The 21,725-nt window shown below is 49.3% G+C and overlaps 2 protein-coding genes across 2 annotated transcripts in view; one reads left to right on the top strand and one right to left on the bottom strand.

The window, feature by feature from the left end:
- FANCI (FA complementation group I) overlaps positions 1 to 2,424 on the top strand; it is a 141,555-nt gene extending 139,131 nt beyond the window's left edge. The window contains exons 35-37 of the mRNA XM_007946090.1: positions 564 to 659; positions 992 to 1,105; positions 2,344 to 2,424. Of these exons, the coding sequence (XP_007944281.1) occupies positions 564 to 659; positions 992 to 1,105; positions 2,344 to 2,424 (291 nt within the window). The remainder of the gene's footprint in view (positions 1 to 563; positions 660 to 991; positions 1,106 to 2,343) is intronic.
- A 266-nt stretch (positions 2,425 to 2,690) lies between these two features.
- Positions 2,691 to 20,833, bottom strand: POLG (DNA polymerase gamma, catalytic subunit). The gene is made up of 22 exons (XM_007946089.1): positions 20,226 to 20,833; positions 17,167 to 17,362; positions 15,588 to 15,752; positions 15,330 to 15,476; positions 15,100 to 15,179; positions 13,644 to 13,826; positions 13,380 to 13,534; positions 13,096 to 13,222; positions 11,887 to 12,123; positions 10,785 to 10,905; positions 10,495 to 10,581; positions 10,094 to 10,201; positions 9,477 to 9,637; positions 8,643 to 8,696; positions 8,427 to 8,544; positions 7,829 to 7,964; positions 7,471 to 7,717; positions 5,140 to 5,262; positions 4,848 to 5,016; positions 4,453 to 4,661; positions 3,297 to 3,457; positions 2,691 to 2,767 (listed from the first exon to the last, which is right to left on the bottom strand). Exons 1-22 carry the CDS (start codon positions 20,831 to 20,833, stop codon positions 2,691 to 2,693), a joined length of 3,669 nt encoding a protein of 1,222 aa, XP_007944280.1.
- Positions 20,834 to 21,725: the final 892 nt, after the last annotated feature.

Raw genomic sequence — 21,725 nt, 5'->3', positions numbered from 1 at the left:
TATTAGGGCCCTTAAGTTTGAGCCTAAATTTTCCTTGAGAAACTGTATAGTTCTAGGTTTCACATTTAAGTCTTTGATCCATCTGGAGTTTGTTTTTGATGCACATACTGTTTTAAGGATATCAAGTCAGAGAGGCAGTCAAATTTCTGCTAATGGTCCTACCCTCATCCAGTCTTTAAATGACAACAAAGTTAGGAATTATAAATTGAAAGATTCAGTGAAATCTCTATTGGAGTTTAGGCCCTTTAAGGAGACTGAGCTGCCATAAATCTTAAGAGTTTTATTAGATGCTGCTGAATCGATTCTAACTCATAGCAACCTTATGTGACATAGAACTGCCCCATAGGGTTTCCTAGTATGTAACTGCTTAACTTATTCCACCAAGTTCCTTAAATCTTAGATTACCAGTATATAAATAAAATTGCATTTGCTGAGGGGATAGTTTTCTCCCTAAATCATAAGCAGTAACAATTAAGTTACTCTGCTAATGACAACTTGGAGTAGTCTTCAAAGCCCGTTGAGCACTGAAATTTACATTCTTTTTCTCCTCTTTTATCCTGTAGGCAAAAGTTCTTCGGGAAACCAAGCCAATCCCTAACCTCATCTTTGCTATTGAACAGTATGAAAAATTTCTCATCCACCTTTCTAAAAGGTCCAAGGTAAACGAATGCTGTTTTGCTTTTTTAAAAAAAAAAAAAAACCTTTCCTGTATACCTTGAGATAACCTGACACACTAAAGCAGAACTGCAGTGAAGGGAAAAAAGTCAAACTGTGAGCCTTTTCTATTCCTCTGCTGTTAGTGATTTGATTGTCTGAACCCAAACATTATGTGGGAAACTGATGGAAAAACAGGTCAAGTGAGCGTTTGCTTACTTTAAGTAGGAACTGACAGGTTTGTCAGAGGTACAGAGTATGGTTTGCATAGACTGGGGCATGAATAAGGTGGAACCATCAACGGGAAAGTGTTCCCACGCTTACAATCATGTCACAGGTGAACCTGATGCAGCACATGAAGCTCAGCACCTCACGGGACTTCAAGATTAAAGGAAACATCCTGGACATGGTTCTTCAAGAGGAGGAGGAGGAGGAGGATGAAAATGAAGAGGTCAGTCCCTGCTTCTGTCTGGAGAGCAGCAAGCCTCAGCTGCCCTTCCCAGCCAGTGGTTCAGTCTATCTGGGAACAGCCACATGAGTGAAGGAGCAAGAACCAACAGGGCATGGGCTTAAAAGGTGGCTACTCGAACACAAAACCAAGAACTCTTTTAGAGAAGGGTTATAAACTTCTGAGTCCACATCCCACCAAGTTGCCCAGATTTAATATGCGTTTCTGGTAGACATTTACAGGGAAGGCCACTAACAGAGAAAGGTCTTGCTGGGTCTTCTTCCTGTGACCTTCTGAAGCACTAGAAATATGACTAGCTATAGCATTAGACTGGGAGCTCTGGTTGCATAGTGCCTAAGGCACTTGACTGCTAACCAGAAGGCTGGCGGTTCAAACCCATCAGCCACTCTTCATAAGGAAGGTTGGGCAATCCTACTTCCGTAGTGATACTGCCTTGGAAATCCAAGGAGGGGTCGCTATGAGTCGGGGGCGACTTGACGGCAAATAAGAACAACAACAACATAGCATTAGACTTGGAAAGCAATCTACTTCCTCTTCAAAGTCGGGTCACTCTTGATAAGTTCAGGAAGGCACCTTTCAATATGCAAAATGCAACTTCTTAATCTCCTTTCCTCTCTGGTTTTTCCTCTCCCTTTATTTAGTTCTACCAGCAACCATATCACACAATCCCTATAGGATTTTTGGAACACAGCCCAATGTTTCCTTACCTCTAGTACCTAAAATAGTTTTTAGGTTTGTCTGAATAGAAGTAGCAAGTTTGTGGCCCCTGCTTATTTCAAAACTAGCAGTTTACATAAAATCCTAGATTTCTGACTTATCAAAACATCTAAGCCTACATACTTGAGATTGTGATGCTCCAGGCCACAATGCACCTGGCCTCATCCACTCTCTTTACCTAATCTCCTGGGCCTGAGAGTTTAGGAGGGTTGTGTAGCATTCTGACAGCTGAGGCTCTTGCTCAGGCTCCATCTCTGTCATCTGGTGGCCCCTGAATCGCCACGGGTATAAAAGTCCAAAGGAATAGTAGTATGAGTACTGCTCTGCTCTACTGTGGAGGCCTTTTCCTCCTTCAGCAATTTCTTCCTGTGAATGGGAAAGGGGAAGAACATGACTGACACAGGCTCAGATGAGAAGATGATAGAGTTTTTTGTTTTGTTTTTTATTTCCACTGCCTCATAGCAGGTTTCTCATGTTAGAACATCACTTCCCTCCCCTTCTAGGGCACTGCATCAGAGCACAGGGGACAGAACAAAGAACCAGCCAAGAAGAAAAGGAAAAAAGAAATGAAATGCCTGAGTTAATGAGCTTTGGGGCTTCTGCTTTCTTTTTACCCAATGAGCAACAGTGCCCCCTTGTCCTACAGCCTGCACCAATGCTGGCATTTTGGTTCTAAACTGATGGAACTCAACTGTGCCATCAGTTAATCATTCTTGGCAGGTCCTGATACTGAAGATGGCTGGCCTTAGGCAAGCCCTTTTGCCAAAAGCACAGCTGAAAGCCTGAGTTTGGGAGCCTGCACCGCCCCAATGAAGCTCCACAGGAGCAAATACAGAGCCTCCAGGCAGAGCTATGGTCCAGGCTGGCTTCGTTTTTCCAAGGAGCCTTTGGTGAGTTCAATTATCTGGTAAATATCCAGTGCTTCACCTGAAAGATAGATAGTGCAACACGGTTAGGACGTCTCAAGAACTAGCTGAGAAGTGAAAAAGGAACTTAATGTTTAGGTCAAAAAGGAGTGTGGGAGGGCTGACAGGATTGCCAAGAATAGTAATTTGCATTTAGAAGGGTCTCTTTTCCTTTGCACAAAATAAAAATAAGCCTTCTTTACTTGTTTGGCATTCAAAACAGTTTCTTTCCATCTGAGAATGCACTTTGATTTTACACAATAAATTCTCTTTAAACAGCTTTAGTGTGGTTGACAAGGACAGGTACAGATAAAATATTTGAAGCTCTAGCTTCTTCATTGACATAAACTGCTTTCTAGAAACAAACATCCCTTTGTGATTTGAACATCAAGTTCATCTTAGATCCAGGGCACCTTATGAAATGAAATAGCCTAAAGTACAGCATACATCAGGAATGATTTCTCTGAGGACCAAACTTCCTGTTGGACAAGATCACCTTCTAGTCCACTTTACATCCTATACATAATGAAGAACAAATATGTTATGCTTACCCTGGGGAATCCCGTATCTCCTTTCCATCCCAGTTGGATTGGAAGGGGTTTTACAATCCATTGTCACTTCCTTCCTGAGGCACTGGTCAATATCGACTGCACTGAAAAAGGCGACTGACTGGGGCAGGTCATTGAGACCCAGCTTGTAGGCAAACATGCACCTGAAAGAGACCCAATCTCCTCTCACAGGCATGCCCCTGCTGTGAGCAAAGGCTCATCACTACAGGAGAAATGGCAAGTAGCCCTTTTAGCAGGCGCCTCCCTGAGCCCAACCCTCTGAGCGCTTAGCTAAACCTAGAAAGCCTAGAGCCCTGCACTTCTGTCCACCATCTAGAAGCTTTAATATCTCCGACAGATACAGAAATGTTATTACAGATGAAACACTTTTTTTCCCCAGTTTGGTTCACTTTATTGTTGTAAAAAAAAAATCTTTTCAATTATTGGGCCAGTGTTTGAGGGAGATAGGAGGACTTTCTGTCAACTCTGTTAATTCCCAGGACTTAATGAAAAGGGCAATAAACACAGTGCTGAATATTGTAAACATCTGTTATTTAACTATTAACCAGGATCCATCATGGTTCCCAAACTGGTTCTGAGTAGCAGATCAAGATGGAACTATAATATCATTTCATTCAGTCATATGAAATAGAAATTTTATTATTATGAGAAAATACAACTCAAACATATAAAACATTTTTAAATCACATTTGAGCTTTCCCATTCACAATGTTTTCCGTTAGTCAGAATAAACTTTTAGCACTTAAGTAAGTCATTAATGGAAGAAAGAAAAAATACCTCAATTTTCAATGAACTGAGAAAAAGCCTTCTGTCATGTGCTTTCAAAGCAGAAAGTTGTGTTCTTTTGAGAGCACAGTTTAAAAGAATGACCTTTCAGAGTAACTCCCCTGACCTCAGTAATCTAGTCCTGGTATGTCATTTTCAAACCCAGGAAATCTTTTTAAAAAGTTGAGTCCAGTCTTTTTTAGGACTTTATAAATTGTTTCATTTTTAAATTAGACATAAAAGCTGAAACATTCATTTCTGGGGAAATGAAAACTCACAGATAAGGGCTGCTCATGTAGGTCCAACAGTCTCTTCAACAAAAGCCCCACACGTGAGCATGTGGCCAGCCAGAGAGGCAATGGGCCCTGCGTACCTGGTCAAGAGGTTGGTGATCTGCAGGGCCAGGGCAGCACGGTATCGGTCCTCCTCCCGCACCAAGTAGCGGACTTCATCATGGATGCTGATACAGAAGCGCCCATCAATGCCAAACTCCTCAAACAGCCACTTCATAGCCACAAGCATGAGGTGTAAGTAGTCCACAGCAGAGCTCTGCACCACCCAATTCACACGGCTGGTCATAAACTGGAGGAGGGAGTGGACACAAATGAGGGGCTGTGCCATACACACCAGTTAGCTCTGGGGGAGAAGGTGGTACAGGAGTCCCAAGAAAAGCTCTACTCTGGCCCATGTGCACACATTGGTGAGGCCTAGAGGGAGCCTTGCCCTCCCTGAGATCTCTCTCCCCATGCTCCAAGAGTAGCAAGATACCTCTCCCTGGACGGCCGAGGGCTCCAGGGCTCGGCTGATGCGGCAGCCCAGCACTGGGGTACGCGGTGTGTCAGACATGGCAATGCTCTCCAGCTTATTGAACATTTCTGACTCTGTGCCCCCCATCCATGCTCGCTCAGCAACCACCTCCCACTTCTTCCGGCGTGACCTGGAGGACCAGGAACAAAGAAGGCAAGCTTTTGTCTTTTAGCACCTCAGCTAAAAGCATCCCTGCTCTTTTGGGCCAGCCCAGACCCCTGCCCTCCATCCTTAACACCCAGAAGATTCTCACTTCCTTGAAGCTTCTCTCTGGATCTTGCGCAGATCCTGCATGGAAACCCAGCTATCTTCAGTCCTGTCCACAAGGAGGTCCAACTCCCTCACCAGCCACTCGCCCTCATCCGATAGCCGATACCTGGGGGCAATGTCACCACCATCATTCCCATGGAAGAGCCTCCCCCGTGCCAAGCCCAGGCCTGGGAGTGCTCATACACTACTCACTCCAGTTCTGCAACAACCCTGGGACCCTTTCCCTCTTCCTAACAGGCTCTATTTCAGAGGAAGCAAAGGCACAGAGAGGCTGAAGTGATTTGCTAGACTCACACAGCTAGGAAGAGGTGAAGCCTAGACAAGAACCCAGGCCTTTCTGGCCCCAAAGCCCATGCCAATATTGCATCCCAATAAAGGACAGACTCTGTCACTGTTCTGTTGTAATGCCTTAGACATTGAACTGCCTGAGACCAACAGGTATATTAGTTCAGGAGGCAGCAATAGCCATCATTCTAGATTCTGGGGGGAAGAATGGGCTGCTCCTTAAAAGAGACAGGATGAGAAGCAGAGGATGGGGCACATACAGCCAGGTTGTTGTACCCTTCCTCTCCAGTCCCACTCCCCAGACTCGCAGCTTCAGTGAAAACTGCAGGCCATCACCACACTTGTGCCCTAGTACTCCAGACTTGGGTCACTCACCTGCTCAAAGGGTACCAGCATTTCCCTACCTCCTGTGCTGCCAGTCCAAACTCCTCTGTGAGACTTTGAAGGTCTTTACAACTAAGGCTCAACCTCATTTCTAATCATTGGCCTTGGGGCATCCATCAGCCCATGCTGTGAGCCACACCCAAGCCCATCTCATTCCACAAGGAAGCACCTCCCATCTAGGCTCCCTTCTGCATTTATCTAGTCACCAAACCAGCTGCTGTCAAGTAGATCCTGACTCATAGCAACCCCTCCTTGGGTTTCTGAGGCAGTATCACTACAGAAGTAGATTGCCCCATCTTCCTTCTGAGGAGTGGCTGGTGGGTTTGAACCGCCAGCCTTCTGGTTAGCAGTCAAGTACCTTAGGCATTATGCCACCAGAGCTCCCAGCAACCCTATAGGACAGAATAAAACTATTCCATAGGGTTTCCAAGGCTGTAAATCTTTATGGAGGCAGACTGCCACATCTTCTCCTCAGAGAAGCTGATGGGGTTGAACTACTGACCTTTTGGTTAGCAGCCTAGCACTTAACACTGCACCACCAGAGTTTCTTATCTAGTCACCACTACACATTTATCACTTACTTAACTTTTATTCTTTTATGAGGTGAGTTTCTACAATAAATAGTCAACAATTAAATGTGACCTCTTACACCTAAGGAAACTGTATGTACTTCTTCCCTCACACATCTCCCTGCCTAGGTCCTGCTAAGGCCCTGAGCACACAGGCTGTATTACTACCAAGGTCTCTCCCTATCAGAGGAAACAAACTAGAGCTTCGAGGCTAGTAAACTTGAAGGTTAAACACTGCAGTTTTGCATAGCAACATCCCATCAACTGCTACTGTTTTATACCTGACTGCTTCACTCACTTTCATTACCCAGAGGTATTTGAATTTGCATTCTCCACGTTACTGTTTATACCAAGGCTTCAAACCAGTTCGATCATGGCCAATGCATGGAATTTAGAACAGATCCGAATCTGTAAAACCAGTGTACCAGAACAATAACTGAAAGGGGAAAACTTATGCGTCACTCATGGCCCTGGAATAGGAGACTCAGAAAAGGCGTAGTGAGCCCTTTCAGCAGGGTGATGAAGACTGGATTATTTCCAGGACTGTGGAGAGTGACATTCATGGTGATGTGGTCAGCCACCATCTTTTTTTTTTTGGTGGGGCACCAGTTTCCAACTGCTGGTCAAAAGATTTGGTTACTATGCATACACTGCCCTCATTTTCTAAGAGAGAAATTAAGTTTCTAACAGGGCATCAACCTGTAATTTCTCCCACTCTGGTTATCATTTTGATTCACCCATATTTTACAAATTCAGGTTCATTCTGGTTTTGCTTCACCAGCAATGAATGAGCCAAGAAGAAATGGTTTGAAGCCCTGGTTTATATTCCAAGACCAGAGTGCTGACTGGCTCTCTCTCACACTGACAACATACCACAAGTATAGCTTTAGCTACAAACAAAATGTCACAATGGCAAGAACAAGCCATCCTAGAGCTTACATACAGGGGTCTAGAGCAGAGGGGCCAGGTGATAGCTTAGGTAATGGGCAAGACGTAGAAAAGATGGGGAGAGTGATGCAGTAGTAAAGCAGGCCTGAGGCCATAGAGGTTAATGTGGATGGGGGAGGGGCCCTCACCGGCGGAGGCCCTTGGTGACAGCATACATCTGCTGGGCCTTCTCAGTAGCCTCCTGTTGTGTGAGCCGGTGATTGAACTGCATTAGAAGGCGTTCAGCAAAGGGCTGCCCAGCCCCATAGATGCGGCCATAGTTGAAGACCTTGGCATGCTCACGACTGATGCCCACCGTTGCAGCTGTCTTACTGTGCAGATCAGTGCCCCTGCTCTTCCTGCCCTGTAGTGTCATCCACCCAAAGGCTGTGCAGCCTAGGGGACAAGGCAGGACTGAGAAAGGAGGCTCACACATATTCTGCCCACTCAACTGGACCCCTGAGGATCAAGCTGCTTCCACCCTTGCCCCACGAGGTTCCTGCTCACCATGCATGCCAGCAAAATGGGCGTCTCCAAGCACAGCTGCAATCCACAGCTCCTGTGAGTCCACGTCAGCACCCACGAGGACATAGCCAGGTGGGGCCTGCACCATGGCCTTCAACTCACTGCCTACTCGGTCGGGCTGCAGGAAAAGCAAGGTCAGGGCCTACTGAGGTACCCAAATCAGACTCCTCCCACCCAGCTTCTGGAGCCAGAGTTGATTGAGAAAATACTAGGGCCTTTCCTGAGGGAATGGCCTCAGGGAATGCCAGATACCACTGCTCCCAAATTCTACAGTTCCAAGGGGTGACAGGCAAGCAAGCTCTATCCTATGCCTGGCTCCGTACCAGGCCCCTCACCTACACGGTTTCATCTATCTTCATAAGAGCTGTGCTATTGTGCCTGTAAGTGTGGGGCAGGGGCCCACGACACATCTGAAGGAATGAGTAAGAATGTGAATCCAGATTTGAAGTCAAGTCCTACCTAACCCAGCTCTTAGGTTCCTTCTCATGGTCCTCACTAAATCCCTAAGGCCCATGGAGATAACAGTTTCTAAATGGAGATTTGAGGAAGAGCAGGGGCCAGAGATGCAGAGGTCGCATACCCGGGCATTGCTGGCAGTAAGCCATGTAGGTTCCACAGCTCGGCGAGTGATGGTCCCGGCAGTCACCACCTGGGGCAGGATGGCCCCATAGCGGCCTTCCTCGTCGTAGTCAGGGTGCCTGTAGAGGTGGGAAGATGAGTCTCATCATTTGGCCATGGAACCCAGGACTTGTCCTACACAGTGCGTCTATCCCCAGGATCACTCAGCAGGCCATACCTGGTCACAGCACGGGGCAGAGCTGACCTGGGCAGCCATACTACCATCTGGGAGCTGTGGGGACAGACAGGATGAGGCTCAGCACAGCTATGGGGAGCAGACTCCACCCCCCAGCCCACCGTGGCCCTCACCTGCCCAGCTTCAGGGCTGCTGTGCCCCTTCCTTGCCCGGCCTCCACCCTCTTCCTACTGACTTGACTCAGGGTGGGCCCTGGCTCAGCCAAGGCCTGGGGCCCTAGAATACACCAACCAGGAGCATCAGAGATCTGGGAATGGACCAGACCTCCTAGGCAGTTTCTGCCCCATCCCTGGATATCTAAGAGGTATCCAACATCAGCCACTGCCACCACTGCCTCTTCCCAGACCCCCGGCAGACTTTGCCAGCCCATCATAGCACTTTTCCTTCTCAAAACAGTATGCAGGCAGCCACAACCTTGGAACTGGTTTTAGGATGAATCCATTTGCCATTCCCAACCTACAGGACCCACTCCCAGGCCCCAATAGGGCTACAGGCCACCAGCCCTCACAGTCCTCAGCTACATCCCATGGTTCTAGCAGGGGCTCATTTAGAGTTGGGAGGGCCCACAGAGGTCCTACAGTACAACTCTTTTTACATAAACAGAGAAATTGAAGTTACAGAGGAAGAAAGACTTGCCCGAGGTCACGTAGCACCAGGACAAGCAGCCAGGTCTCTAGACCACAGCTAGGCTGTCCTTCTGTTGCTGCCCAAGCCAAGTCAGGGGCCCCTGGATGAGAGGTGGAAGAGGGGAGTCCCAGGGCTGCAGAAACCTGGCCAGGGACATAGGTCTATCTCTACCCTCCTGTGCTAGCCCACCTGATGCGTTTATGGGCGTTCCTCCAGAAAGAAATCATTTTGTTGATTTCCAGGGCACGGGGCCCACTGGCACCTCCTGGGCCAGCCTGCAGGGTGCCATCCTCCATCTTGGGCAGGAAGTCCTTGGCAAAAGGGCTGCCCACGTTGCAGTTGTTACCATCCTAGAAAGGGTAAAGGCAACAAGAGCTGGTGTCAGGTGGTAGGCCCCTAGGCTGAGGAACCATGTCCTTTGTGCCTGGGCTCCTCCCACCACCTGGCCCAGAACCTGGAGCCATCTGGAGCAGATCCCTGATTGCACCCCCCCCCACCCCCAACACACACAGACTAGGTAGGCACTAAGACAGAGATACAACACAGCTGGCTCCCCTCAAAGCAACCGCTACCAGTCAAAAGAATCTATCACATACTGAAATGTGGTGCCACCATGACCCACACCACACAATTTACAGAAGAAAAAGGCTTAGAGAGACTGAGATATTTGCCTAAGATCATTCCCTGTCCCCCTGCTACTACCATTCCTGCAAAAAAGCCCAGACTCCTGGTCTGAGTCACTCTGGAGGCCTACTCTGGGTCTAGAGCACAGTCAGGAAACCAAGAGCATGAAACAGAACACACACCTTGTGAGGCAACTTGAAAAACCAGCAACCAGGGACATCCACATCATTGTAAGGTCCATTGCCATGATGATAGGTAGGATGGCTGGCTTTTGGATCACCAGGGGCAGTCTGTGGGGCCACACAGCTATATCAGGCCCTGATTCAGCACCTGCATTCAGTGAGGGCCATGGGGTAGGGGGTGGGACATACAGGCCTGGAACTGACCAGATGAGCTAGAAATGATAACATGGCCATGAGCTCTCAAGCCCCTTAGCCTCCAATAGGTATGGGACCACTCAGGGGCAGGACAGCCCCTACACCCAAGACCTAAGGAACTCTCCAGTAGGAATAGCAACCTGGGCAAGAGTAGGCCCCTGCTGCCCAGCACCCACCCAAAGAACCCACGCAGGTGCTCTGCTCACCAGAACTGGAGGTTGACCTGGCACTGCTGATCTAAAGTTCTCCATCTTGGCCTCAGCCTCCAGTTCTAAGCAGCCCAGTTCTTCTACCTGGATAAGACCATGGACCAAGGGAATAATGGGGGCTGGGTCGGCTGGAATATACCAGTCCCCTCCCTACAGGACACTCAGCCCAAGCCAACGTGAAGTGAGCAACTCCTCAGCACACCTGGTACCTCATTCCTCACCCAAAGGCCACCCCTTCCATGGAGGACAGACCCCACCCCAGAACTCAGGTGGGAGCCTGCCCTCACCGTCTGCCACATGGTGCTATTGTCGGTGAGCAGAAACTCCTCAGCTAGGCCTGCCTCCTGGGACTCTGGCTGTTGTTTCCCCTGTTCGAAACAGTGCTTCCTGTACAGGGACTCGATGGCTCTGGGCAGAGAATAGCAGCAGCAGCCTCTGATTACTGGGTGCCCGCTCTGAGCCAGGCAGCTCACTGGAGGCCTTCCAGAATCCTTTTGTTTAATCCTCAGAATCAGCTCTGAGGCAGAATTGGGCAGAGCTTGCCCTGCTTTTTAGACAAGGATAGACAAACCCAAAGTGACACATCACACTGGTGGCTGGCAGGGGTCTAAGGCCTGGTCTGATCAAATCAAGCTCCTCAGATCAGTACACCACAGAGCTGCCACCTCCCCAAGCGCAGCTTTGGGAGAACAGCTGCAAGTTAGGGCCCAGTGCTGTCCCAGAGTGGTTCTTGCCTGCTCACCCACCCTTTGGCTCAAAGGAACAAGACCATTTGCAGCCCCTTTTGTCCAAAGACCCCACAGGTGTCTCAGGCTGTCCTGCAAAGCCAAGACTCTCATCATTTCTGGACTTCAGGTATCATGGCTTCCCTCCCCAACACCTGCCTGTCAAAAGCTCAGGGTTTGTGATCTCAGACAAGTCAATTAACTTCCCTAGGCCTTTGTTTTGTCAACTGTAAATGGGGTTAACCATCCTATTTCATAGGGCTGCTAAAGGAACAAACAAGGTAAGCACTGCAAAATGCTTATTAACAGTGCCTAGCACATAATTAATACTCAATAAATTATACTAAAAAAAAAGGAGAGAAAAAAAGAAAGCAAGTTCCATCGTCCCTGTCACTTCCATCAGTCCTCCCTCTATGGGTTCCTGGGAACATAGCTTGCTGCTGGGCCCAAGAGCAGGCTCTAGTCCTCTGACCTCTAAGTGCCATACTTCCAATGCCCACATAGGGCTCTGAGGACTAGAAGAAAGGGCAGCCATGGAAAAGGAAGGAAAGCCCAAACTCCTGGACCCAAACTCTTCCCACTGGCCTGCCCTGGCCTTGGTTACTCCAGCAAGGGGAAGGGGTCCCTAGGCTCCAGCCCCTCACTCCCTGAGCCTGAGCATTACCTGTAGGGGCAGGCCACCCCAGCCAACGCTACAGCGGTGCCCACTGGCACCTTAGACAGGTTGTCCCGCCGCCCCGGCACCAGGTAGCCCCAGCCATGCTTCTCTGAGTAGTGCAGTGGGAAGCCGTCCCAGGTCAGTGCCATGAGTTTGGGTGTGACCCTCATCTGTAGGCTGAGGAGGCTGGGGCCTGGGGTCCACGCAGGGTCATCTAGCCGAGGGCAGAGTTTCCGGTACCACCTATGCCCCACCAGGAAGAAAAGAATGTCACAGTGGTGGAAGAGGGGGGCAGCATGTAACTGCAAGGAAAGTTCTCTCTCCCACAGCATGCCTTACCCATCCTCCAAGGTCCCAAGGCTTTCTGAAGACCCAGCCTATAGCTAGCATCCCCTTCTCTGGGGTGCTTTGGCAGGACTCCCATGGAATCCCCAAAGAATACAAATGATCTCAAAAGGGAAGATCCCTTATCAGCCCCACAGGACTAGTCAGAAGCCAGGACCCACTAGCACACCACAGCATAGGGTCACGCTCCTCTCCCAAGCTCCATTGCAGCCAGAGTAACTCTCATCTGAGAAGGGAGTAGTAGATCTGCCCTCCCTACTATCAGACCTCCTTGCTGCTCTAAAGATACACCAGGGCCTTCAGAGCTGTCTCTCACATGCTGTTCATCAGGGCCGGGACTAGGGTGAGTCAAGTAAGGCAGCCATGGAACAAAATGTAAGGAGGTGCTCACTTTCTGGCTCATGCTAATGGTGAAGTAAGCATCTGTGGTTCACACTCATAGCCCTTATTTCCTCATCTGCCCACTCTATGAGGCTCAAGTGAAAGTCACCTCCTCAAGGAAGCCTGCCCTGGTTTCCCCCAGTGCCTCCACACTGCTCACTTTCGAGTCTCACCATGGATATAAACATCAGCTACACCAACTGGTCTGCAAGCCACTTCTCCTTTGGAGAAGGAGCCACTTGAAAGAAGAAACTATGTTCCTATCTGTGTCCCCAGTGCTGCCACAGGACATGGCACACTCAGTGCTCTGTGCAGTTACTGAGTAGGGGAAGACGTGGACTAGGGTAGACAATGAGTGTGTGCTGGAAGCTGAGGGAATAAGGCAGCAGGTGAGTAAGTGCACACATGCACATCGCCCTCTGAGCTGGAGAGATGCTGCAATGGGAGCCCAGACCGGGGCAGCCGGAGAGCAGGGGCCAAGGGGCTCACCCAGGGTGTCCAGGAAGGTGCTGGGGCCTCTTGGGCAGGAGTTCTGTGGTCTCCTTCAGCTGTTGCAGGCAGGCACGCACTGTGGCATCGCGCTGAAACTCCTCCTCCTCACTGGGGGGGCCAGGGTCTGCCCAGGGTCAGGAACAAAGGAAGGGACTCTCAGAAAGATCTATCCCCAGCCTACTCATCTCCAGAAGGCTGGGATGACCCCTTTTAAGGCCCCCCTGGGTCCTGGGACCTTCCCAGGGATTAACCCTGCCCCAACTCCCCCCCATGCTCCCCACCTTCCTGATCCTTGGGATCCCCAGGGGCCCCAGCTCCCTCGATGGGCAACTTTCTGGCTGTAGGTGGTTCCTTCTTCTTCACCTTCTTTGCCTTCTTCTGCTTAAATTCCTGCAGGTCCCACTCCAGGTCCCAGAGCCAGGGGTCCTCTTTATACCTACAGAGCCAGTCCACCAGGGCAGGGCTCAGGCTGAGCCAAAGGCCAGGCCTCCTGCCTTCGTCTGTCCTCTGTCTACACCCCTTCCTTCTCCTCCAGGTCTGACTACCTCTCTCCTGTGAGCAGCTGGCAGGCGTCATTGGCCAGGTCCATCAGTGACTTCTTCATCTCCCGCTCGAGCTCCTCGTAGGTGCTATGGGCTTCTGCTAAGTAACGCTCCCAGTTCTGGTTGACAGGCAGGTAAGAGACACCCATCTCCAGCATACCGGCCAGAGTCACCGGGTGGGGACACCTGGGAGCAAACCCCAGGGGCTGCCATGAATGATCACAGAGGGCAAGGCTTCGACCCAATTCCTGGTTTGGCAAGCCTCAATCCAACCACCCCATGGCACATCTCTAAAAGCAATCAACCAAGGGTTTAAATCCTAGCTTTACTACTTCCTAGCAGGGACCCTGAGTAAGTTACTTCATCTCTCTGAACCTCAGTTTTTTCATCATACAACAGAAATAACATCCCTCCCCATCCTAGTTTCTTAGTGCTACTATAACAGAAAATACCAGAAGCAGGTGACTTTTTGGACATCTCCACATGATACCTGTCTTTCCCTCATTTATGCTCACTTGCTTCTGTGTCCAATCTATCTCAAAAGTGGTTAGTTTTAAGACTTGCTCTATAATGATATGGCCTCATTAACATAAGAAAGAAAACCTTATTCCCAAAAAGGACGGTATCCGTGGGTATAGTGGTGGTGGTTGTTATGTGCCGTCAAGTCAGACCCGACTCATAGCGACCCCTCCTTGGGTTTCCGAGGCAGTATCACTATGGAAGTAGATTGCCCCATCTTCCTTCTGAGGAGTGGGGCTGGTGGATTTGAACCACCTGCCTTCTGGTTAGCAGTCAAGTGCCTTAGGCACTATGCTACCAGTATAGTGGTAGGGTTTTACAAATGTTATTTTTGGGGGACACAATTCAATCCATGACACTCTGCTAAGGGATAATGTAGGAATTATTTATGCAAAGAGGAAAATGGCTGCCACATGCTCAGTAATGACTTTGGGCCAGGCACTGTGCTAATAACCCCATACACATAAAAGATCACAACTGGGGTAGTAATATTTGCATATATTTCACAGACGAGAACAATGAAGCTCAGAGAAACTTGCCCAAGGTTAAACAAGTAGAATAGGATAGAGTCAAGATTTGAACTAAGCCTGGCTGATGCTTACGTTTCTGACCCCTTGGTGAGACTAACTCACTAATAAACACACTCAGGACGGATGTGACACCCTTGGCTCAGGGTCTGGGTATAGAAAGCATGTTTAATACAGCAGGCCCTTATATGTAAAATGCAGCCATAAGCCCTCGACCCTCTCCTCCAGGGCTTCAATAGAAACCCAGAATTCAGGGCTCTGGTGGATGCCACTGGATAGACCATGGCTCTATTCTTTCAGCTCAGAAAAGCTAAGGTTCCTAGCCTAAGCAAGAACAACTGCAACCTGAGGACATAGGTCCAGGTGCCAGGAACCCACTGATCCTCAGGGATTATCGTATGGGTACCCCTCACCTCTCCAAGAAGAGTGGTAGCTGCTGCTGGAAAACCTCATAGGTAGCCCACACATCCCGGGCACAGTACTGCATCAGGTCCTGGCACAAGGTGACAGAAAGGCGCTGGGTGGGCAGCCATCCCACTACTACCGCCAGGTCCTAGAGTCAGGCCTGGCAGCTGTACCTCCCAAGGTCAGCTAGGTTCTGCCATAGCCCACCTCCCCATAGCCCTGCTCTCCAGCACCATACCTGGAAGTTCTCACGGATATCCTTCATGCTGCCCTTGATAAATAGTTCTCGTGACTCCTTCTCTAGGGGAGGGCCCCCGACATAGAGGCTATGCACATCTGCCAGGTTGTTGACACTGCTGATGTCCAGCCACTCCCAGGATGAGATCTGGGGACCAGAGCAAGTGGCATAGCAGATTAGCTTGGCATCAGGCCAGACAGGCAGGCTGTGATGGAGGTCCCAAGTGCCCGCTCCTACCCATCCACAGTGTGATCTCACCACTGGGCCCCTGGCTTTGTTCTGAGACTTCTGGCCTCTCTGTGTGAGGTGCCGGGCCTTGTTCTTGCCCTGCCTGGCAGCCATCCATAGGCTGCGCTGGAAGCCGCTTAGCCCTGAGATGGCCATGTGCATGCTCATGGTGTCCAGGAAGCGCATTCGGGAGCCCTGAGGAAGAGAAGAGACCCAGCCGCTGAGGGGCAGCCTACCACTGCTTCCATGGTGTCAACCCCAGCCCCAAGCCCCAGCTCAGCTTCTCACACAACTTCCACACCCATTATACAGCCCTCTAACATGAAGTATGGAACGTTTATGCTTGCTCACACTTGTCCCTCGATGTGAGGGGCCTGCACTCTCAAATCCCAGACACCTCTAAAGGTGCAGGCCTGCCTTGATTCTAACATAAAAGTGCTCCCCGATATCCAGCAAATGCTCTGAGGGGTAAGCTGGGTGCAGAGTGGCCAAAACAAGGCCTTCAGAGATATCAGGTCTGGCCTCTAGCCTCATCCCTGACACTCACTGGCCTGTGGCCCAGGGCAAGTCAACAAAGCTATCAGAGCCTCACCAGCTATGGACTAAGCTTACCTGCCCCACCTGTTTCATAGGGCTGTTGTGAAGACACAATGAAAATGCACTTTCATAAAATTAAGAGTTGCTATTACTATATGCCACACACAATTCTGATTGTTGCACATAGATGCATTATTCAAATCCTAACAACCCTAAAGGAACTTATGCTATTTACCTCTTTTTACAAAAAAAAATAAAGCAAACATGTCACTTTGAACTTGAAGTATACCTGACTCAATCCGTGGTATATTCAACTGCTTCACATGCACGCAAAAGTTGGACAATGAATAAGGAAGACTAAAGAAGAATTGATGCATGTGAATTATGGTGTTGGAGAAGAATACTGAACTGCCAGAAAAACAAACAAACCTGTCTTGGACGGAGTACAGCCAGAATGCTTCTTAGAAACAAGGATGGTGAAACTTTGTCTCATGTACTTGGGACATGTTATCAGGAAAAACTAGTCCCTGGAGAAGGGCATCATGCTTGGTAAAGCAGAGCATCAGTGAAAAAGAGGAAGACCCTCAAATGAGATGGATTGACACAGTGGCTGCAACAATAGGCTCAAGTATAGCAATGATTGTGAGGATGTCACAGGACCAGTTAGTGTTTTGTTCTGTTGTACATGGGGTCGCAATAAGTTAGAATTGACTCAATGGCACCTAACAAATAAGGAAAGTGATATTAAGGTGCTCACACTGGTGATGCAGGATGTGTGCCCAGGCTGTGTGGCTCAGAGACGCCAAAAACCCATGTGAAGCTATAAAAATGCCACTCAAAAATGAGGAACATTATTACTCTGTGACAACCCAGATCTCCTATACCAGGCAGGCTCTGGGGACAGATCAGCTGGACACAAGGACCAGAGCAGGCCTGGTCAACAGGAGACCCTACAAGTGCTGTAAAAAGGCGATGAAACACTGGCCAGAAAAAGCAATCCCTTCCCTAACCCCTGACATCAGGGCTGCTAGCCTACCCTATGCCAGACCTGCAGATAGTCCTGGAGCCTTACCTGGATCAGGTACTGCTCCCTGATGTGGGCTCGGTCAAAGCAAACATTGTGCCCCACCACTAACTGCTCCTGCCAATCCCGCTGGCTAGGGCGGCTGGCATTGGCAGGGATCTCCAGGGGGATGAGGTCAGCCGGCGACAGCTGGCTGGTCCAAGAGTAACGCTCTTCCACCAGCCGCCGGCTGCACCAAGAATACCTGAGAGAGACGAAAGGCAGGCAAGTTTACTGTGGAGGCATTATCTTCTGCTCTGCAACACCCAACACATACCCTCACCACATGCCAGGTTCTACACTAGCAGCTGGGGACACAAGTAAGGCAAAGGGGTCCTCTCAACCCTCACAGAGCTAAGGAGTTGTGGGAGAAAAGAGGTTACAAAAGCTTCTTTACTTTCAAGCTTCTACAAATGAAAATGGAACTAAGTGCTACAGTGCTGGGTTTCCCAGGCAGGCCCGTTACCTAGGCCAAAAAGTCTGTCAGGCCCTGTGTTCACCTAGCCTGTTCTCAGTTCTGAGGTATTTGTTTATAAGTATTACCTACCAACCCCTCACGTTTATAAGCACAAAAAACCTAGTGTTCAAAGTGCTGGAAAGGACGTAGACAATCACAACAGAACCAAAAGTGGAGAACTTTTTAAAAATTTATAAAGTGGGGGGAATAAAAATGGCAAATGCTACACACATGTATAGGATGAATCATCTGACACTGAAGATTGTGAAGGACAAAAAACAAGTCACACACCATGCAGAAGGTGCTGTGCCTGAGCAACCACTCCCAATAAGAGACCAGGGAAAGTGCCACAATGGAAACATGCACGAGAATGTGCCAGGGGTGGAAGTGGAAGGGAGCAGCCTGCTGGGGGCCCAACAATGATTCAGGAAAAGGCTGGCAGTTTGCTTAATATCCACAGGCTAAGAGGATTTTAAGGTGATTTTAAGGTGAAATTGCCGCCAAGAAAAGGTCTGTTATAAGCCACAGATTGCTCCAAAGGGTCAAGACCCACTCTGCATCAGAGTGAGTGACGAGGCCACATGTGTGGACACCACAGCTGTAAAGGTATCCCTACAGCCGTTATAGAGGGGATGGGAGGAGGGCAAATGCCTCTACATAGTTTCAACAAACAAACTTGTTTGTGCAGGGGTGGGGAAGAGAACAGTAAAAAGTTCTTGGTTCTAAACCTGGCAAAATCTAATTCACACTCCAACTCATGGGAATACGCCCAGGAACTCAAGCTGAATGCTCTCTCCTACTTTTAATCCAGCATGTAAAAAAGCCCAAAGTCCTTAAAAACAACAAAGGAAAAAAAGGCTGAAGAATACCAAATATTTGAGGATATGATGATGACAGGGACTTTAATTGCAATAAAAAAAAAAAAAAACACTAGTGTCAAGGCACAGGTCTGCAGCTGCACATGAAATCATCTTACCATAAATTTGCTTGTGATAAAAACAATGCCAAAATGCAAATGCCTTTGATAAATCAAGACAAGTTGGAATCAAAGCCATTAATACCTGTGAAACTCAGATAATCCTGATGGCCTGTATAATGTCCATCTAGACTGATGACCAAAAGCACTTACCAATAGCCTATGGGAAGCCACCCTGTGGGAGTCTCTGGGATCTCCAAGGCTTCCCCTAACTACTAGAAAGTGTGGACTGGTCAGGTACCTAGTGTTACACAATGCCATGTGGCAGGACCTGCCCAGGTGAAAATGGACTGCTATCAGAGCACCATCTGGCACCTACCACCCTTATCAGAGACTCCAAGGAGGAAGGTCCCAGTGAGCTTATGCCTCAAAAATGACTGCTACCACCAGGCAAACTAGGCAATGCCCCCAGTATCACTGGCCAGGATGAAATGAGAATGAGTGGAGGATGGGAAGGATGGGGAAAGAAAGAAGAGAGTTAGAAAGTTGAGAGGAAGGAAGTAAAAGGGACTTCAGATAAACTGGCTAAAAATGTCCAAGAAGTCAAAAAACACTTATTTTTTGTGACCAGTTTCCTCATTTTCTTGCAGCCACCACGGCCTATTTTACCTTCTCCAATGATGGCTAGTATCCCCTTTACTTTGACCATCAGTGACATAGTATGATTCTCATCATAACTGGAACTAAATCAGCGAGGAATCATCTAGTTTTGCTCTTTTAGCCATCAATGCCTACCTTATCTATTTAGCCATGTTTTCACCATTTTCAACTGCATATTTAACATTTCGCAGCTTTCTTTACAAAGATGTGGCTTCCAATAGAAATAAAGAAACTGCCAACTTTTTGCTGGCCATGCCTGAAAGCATTAAGGTTGTAAATAGTATTTTAGTCCTGGAATGAAGAATAAAAAAGGGGAGAAACGGTTTAGGACTCTGTTGATACTGGGCTTCATTGCATCTTTCATACAGCAGCTGGACAGTACTGCCACCATTTTTTGAAGAAATTTGGGTAGCATTTAGAAAAGTTATTTAAAAAGAAGAGCAAGAAAATGGATATATGTGTTTGCCACCAAAACATCTGCTTGGGAAGCTGAGGGAAGAAGCAATGTTTCTCCTCCTCTAGGAAGCATCTGGAAATGCTTAAGGGACTGGGTCTGGTATTTAAGGGTAAAGCTGGGGATGCTAAATGTCTTGTGTTGCCTGGGACAGTCTTGCAAAAAGGAGATTTCTCCTTGTCCAAATAACCAACATCATCCCCAAACAGAAATTGTTCACATATCTTTTCAGAGTTAACTTTGCATGAAACTATCAGAGGGGATAAAGGCACCAAATCATGGTGATCTCTAGTGACCCCCCCATCAGTCTCAAGTACAATACTCTACTGTGATTGTGCACAAAGCCCTTATCACTGCTTGACATTTTCTTGGGTGTCTGTTTACTGCCTATTTTCTAGTACCTCCCACTGGAAAGTGAGCCTCCTAAAAGCAAGGACCAAGCCTCCTTAATTCACTACTACACTGTAGTCCCTAGGCAAGCACCTGGCACACAGCAAAAGCATAGTAAACATGCAAAGAACCAAACTATTAAGCTGGGTCCCCCATACATGCTAAAGTCCCTCTCTCCAGCCCTCACTTACCAGGCCGAGGGGGATATGGCCACCGCCAACGTGGGGCAAGTTCCCTCTGCCAAGCAGACCTCCACGTCGAACACCAGGGCCTGCTCCTCGGGGATGGCCACGGGTACGGCCTCCCCCACGGGGCCGTACCGGGTCCAGCCCTCCGCCCAGGCCCAGCTCGGGGGCTGGGGGGGCAGCTGGGCCTGCAACAGCGAGTTGGCCGCCTCCAAGTAAGGCAGGCTCTGCTTCTGGGCCAGGAGGCGGAAGTGCTGGTCCAGGTTGCCCCCGTAGAGGGGCGGCAGGGACAGCTCCACGTCGGGCAAGGGCGTGATCGGCTGCCCCCAGAGCCCGTGCTTCTGCAGGTGCTCGACGCTGCGGCGCACCGCGGCCTCGCCGGGCGTTTCCCCGTCGTGCCCGAAGATCTGCTCGTGTAGCCCTCTCGAGAGCATCTGGATGTGCAGAGGGTTGTACCGCTGCTGCCCGCCCTCCGAAGACGGCACTTGCTGCTGCAGTGGCTGCAGCTGCCCGTCGTTGGGGACGGGGGCGGAGCTGGAGACCCAGCGCCCTGGAGCTGGAACCAGCCCTGGCCCGACGGCGCCGAATACCTTCTTCCAGAGCTGGCGGTTCATGACTGGTGCAGGGAGCCCCCCGCTGGGAGTCAGGACACCTGGCTTTGGGCTCCAGCTTGGCTGCTTCTACTGGCTGAATGACTTGGCAAGAGACACGTCCTGTCTCTGTTTTCCTGCCAGTGCAATGGGTCTGACCATGCCTGCCTTCTGCCCTCAAATCCTAAAGGAGATATATGATATAGTTACTCATTACATACACATTATGCGTTATAACTTGACTGCTAACCACAAGACTGGCGGTTCAAACCCACCAGCCACTCCTCGGAAGGCAAGTTGGGCAATCTACTTCCGTAGCGATACGGCACCGAAAACACAGGAAGGGGTGGCTATGAGTCGCGGCCCACTCGAAGGCACATAACAACAACATCACTCCTTGAGCACTTACTGCGTGCCAGGCACTGTGACTGGTACATTTTTTCACATACATCTCAAATCTCGGGAAACAGCAATACCTCTACCGAGGAAACTGAGGTTCACATAGGTTATTAAACTTGGGGAAGCTGAATGCAGTAGTTAAGAACACAGATTCTGGAGTAAGAGCACGCAGCTTTGAATCCCACTTTTGGCGCTTACAAACTGTGTGACCTTGGACAAGCTCCTTAGGCCTCAGTTTCCTACTCCGTAAAATGGAGTTACAGATTCTACTCATCATATAGGACTGCTGTCTAGATGACACTGGACGATAATGTCGCGCGGCCCGGCTCTTGTCAAGCACTCGGCAAATGGGGGCTACCATTATCGCGACCGCCGTGGCCCAAGGGTCTAACGCCGATAGGTTCCAGTGCCCGGACTCGAACCCACCGCCTCATCCTGCCGTCCCCTAGAGCCCCTCTACCCATGCCCGTGCCGTGGCTCAGCGGGTCAAGGACGCCCTGCAGGGGGCAGCGGCGGC

This window comes from Orycteropus afer, unplaced genomic scaffold (assembly GCF_000298275.1).
Source record: "Orycteropus afer afer isolate SDZICR_OR568_19922 unplaced genomic scaffold, OryAfe1.0 scaffold00150, whole genome shotgun sequence".
NCBI lineage: Eukaryota > Metazoa > Chordata > Mammalia > Tubulidentata > Orycteropodidae > Orycteropus > Orycteropus afer.
Note: the sequence above shows the minus strand (reverse complement) of the source record. Positions and strands in the feature narration are given on the sequence as shown.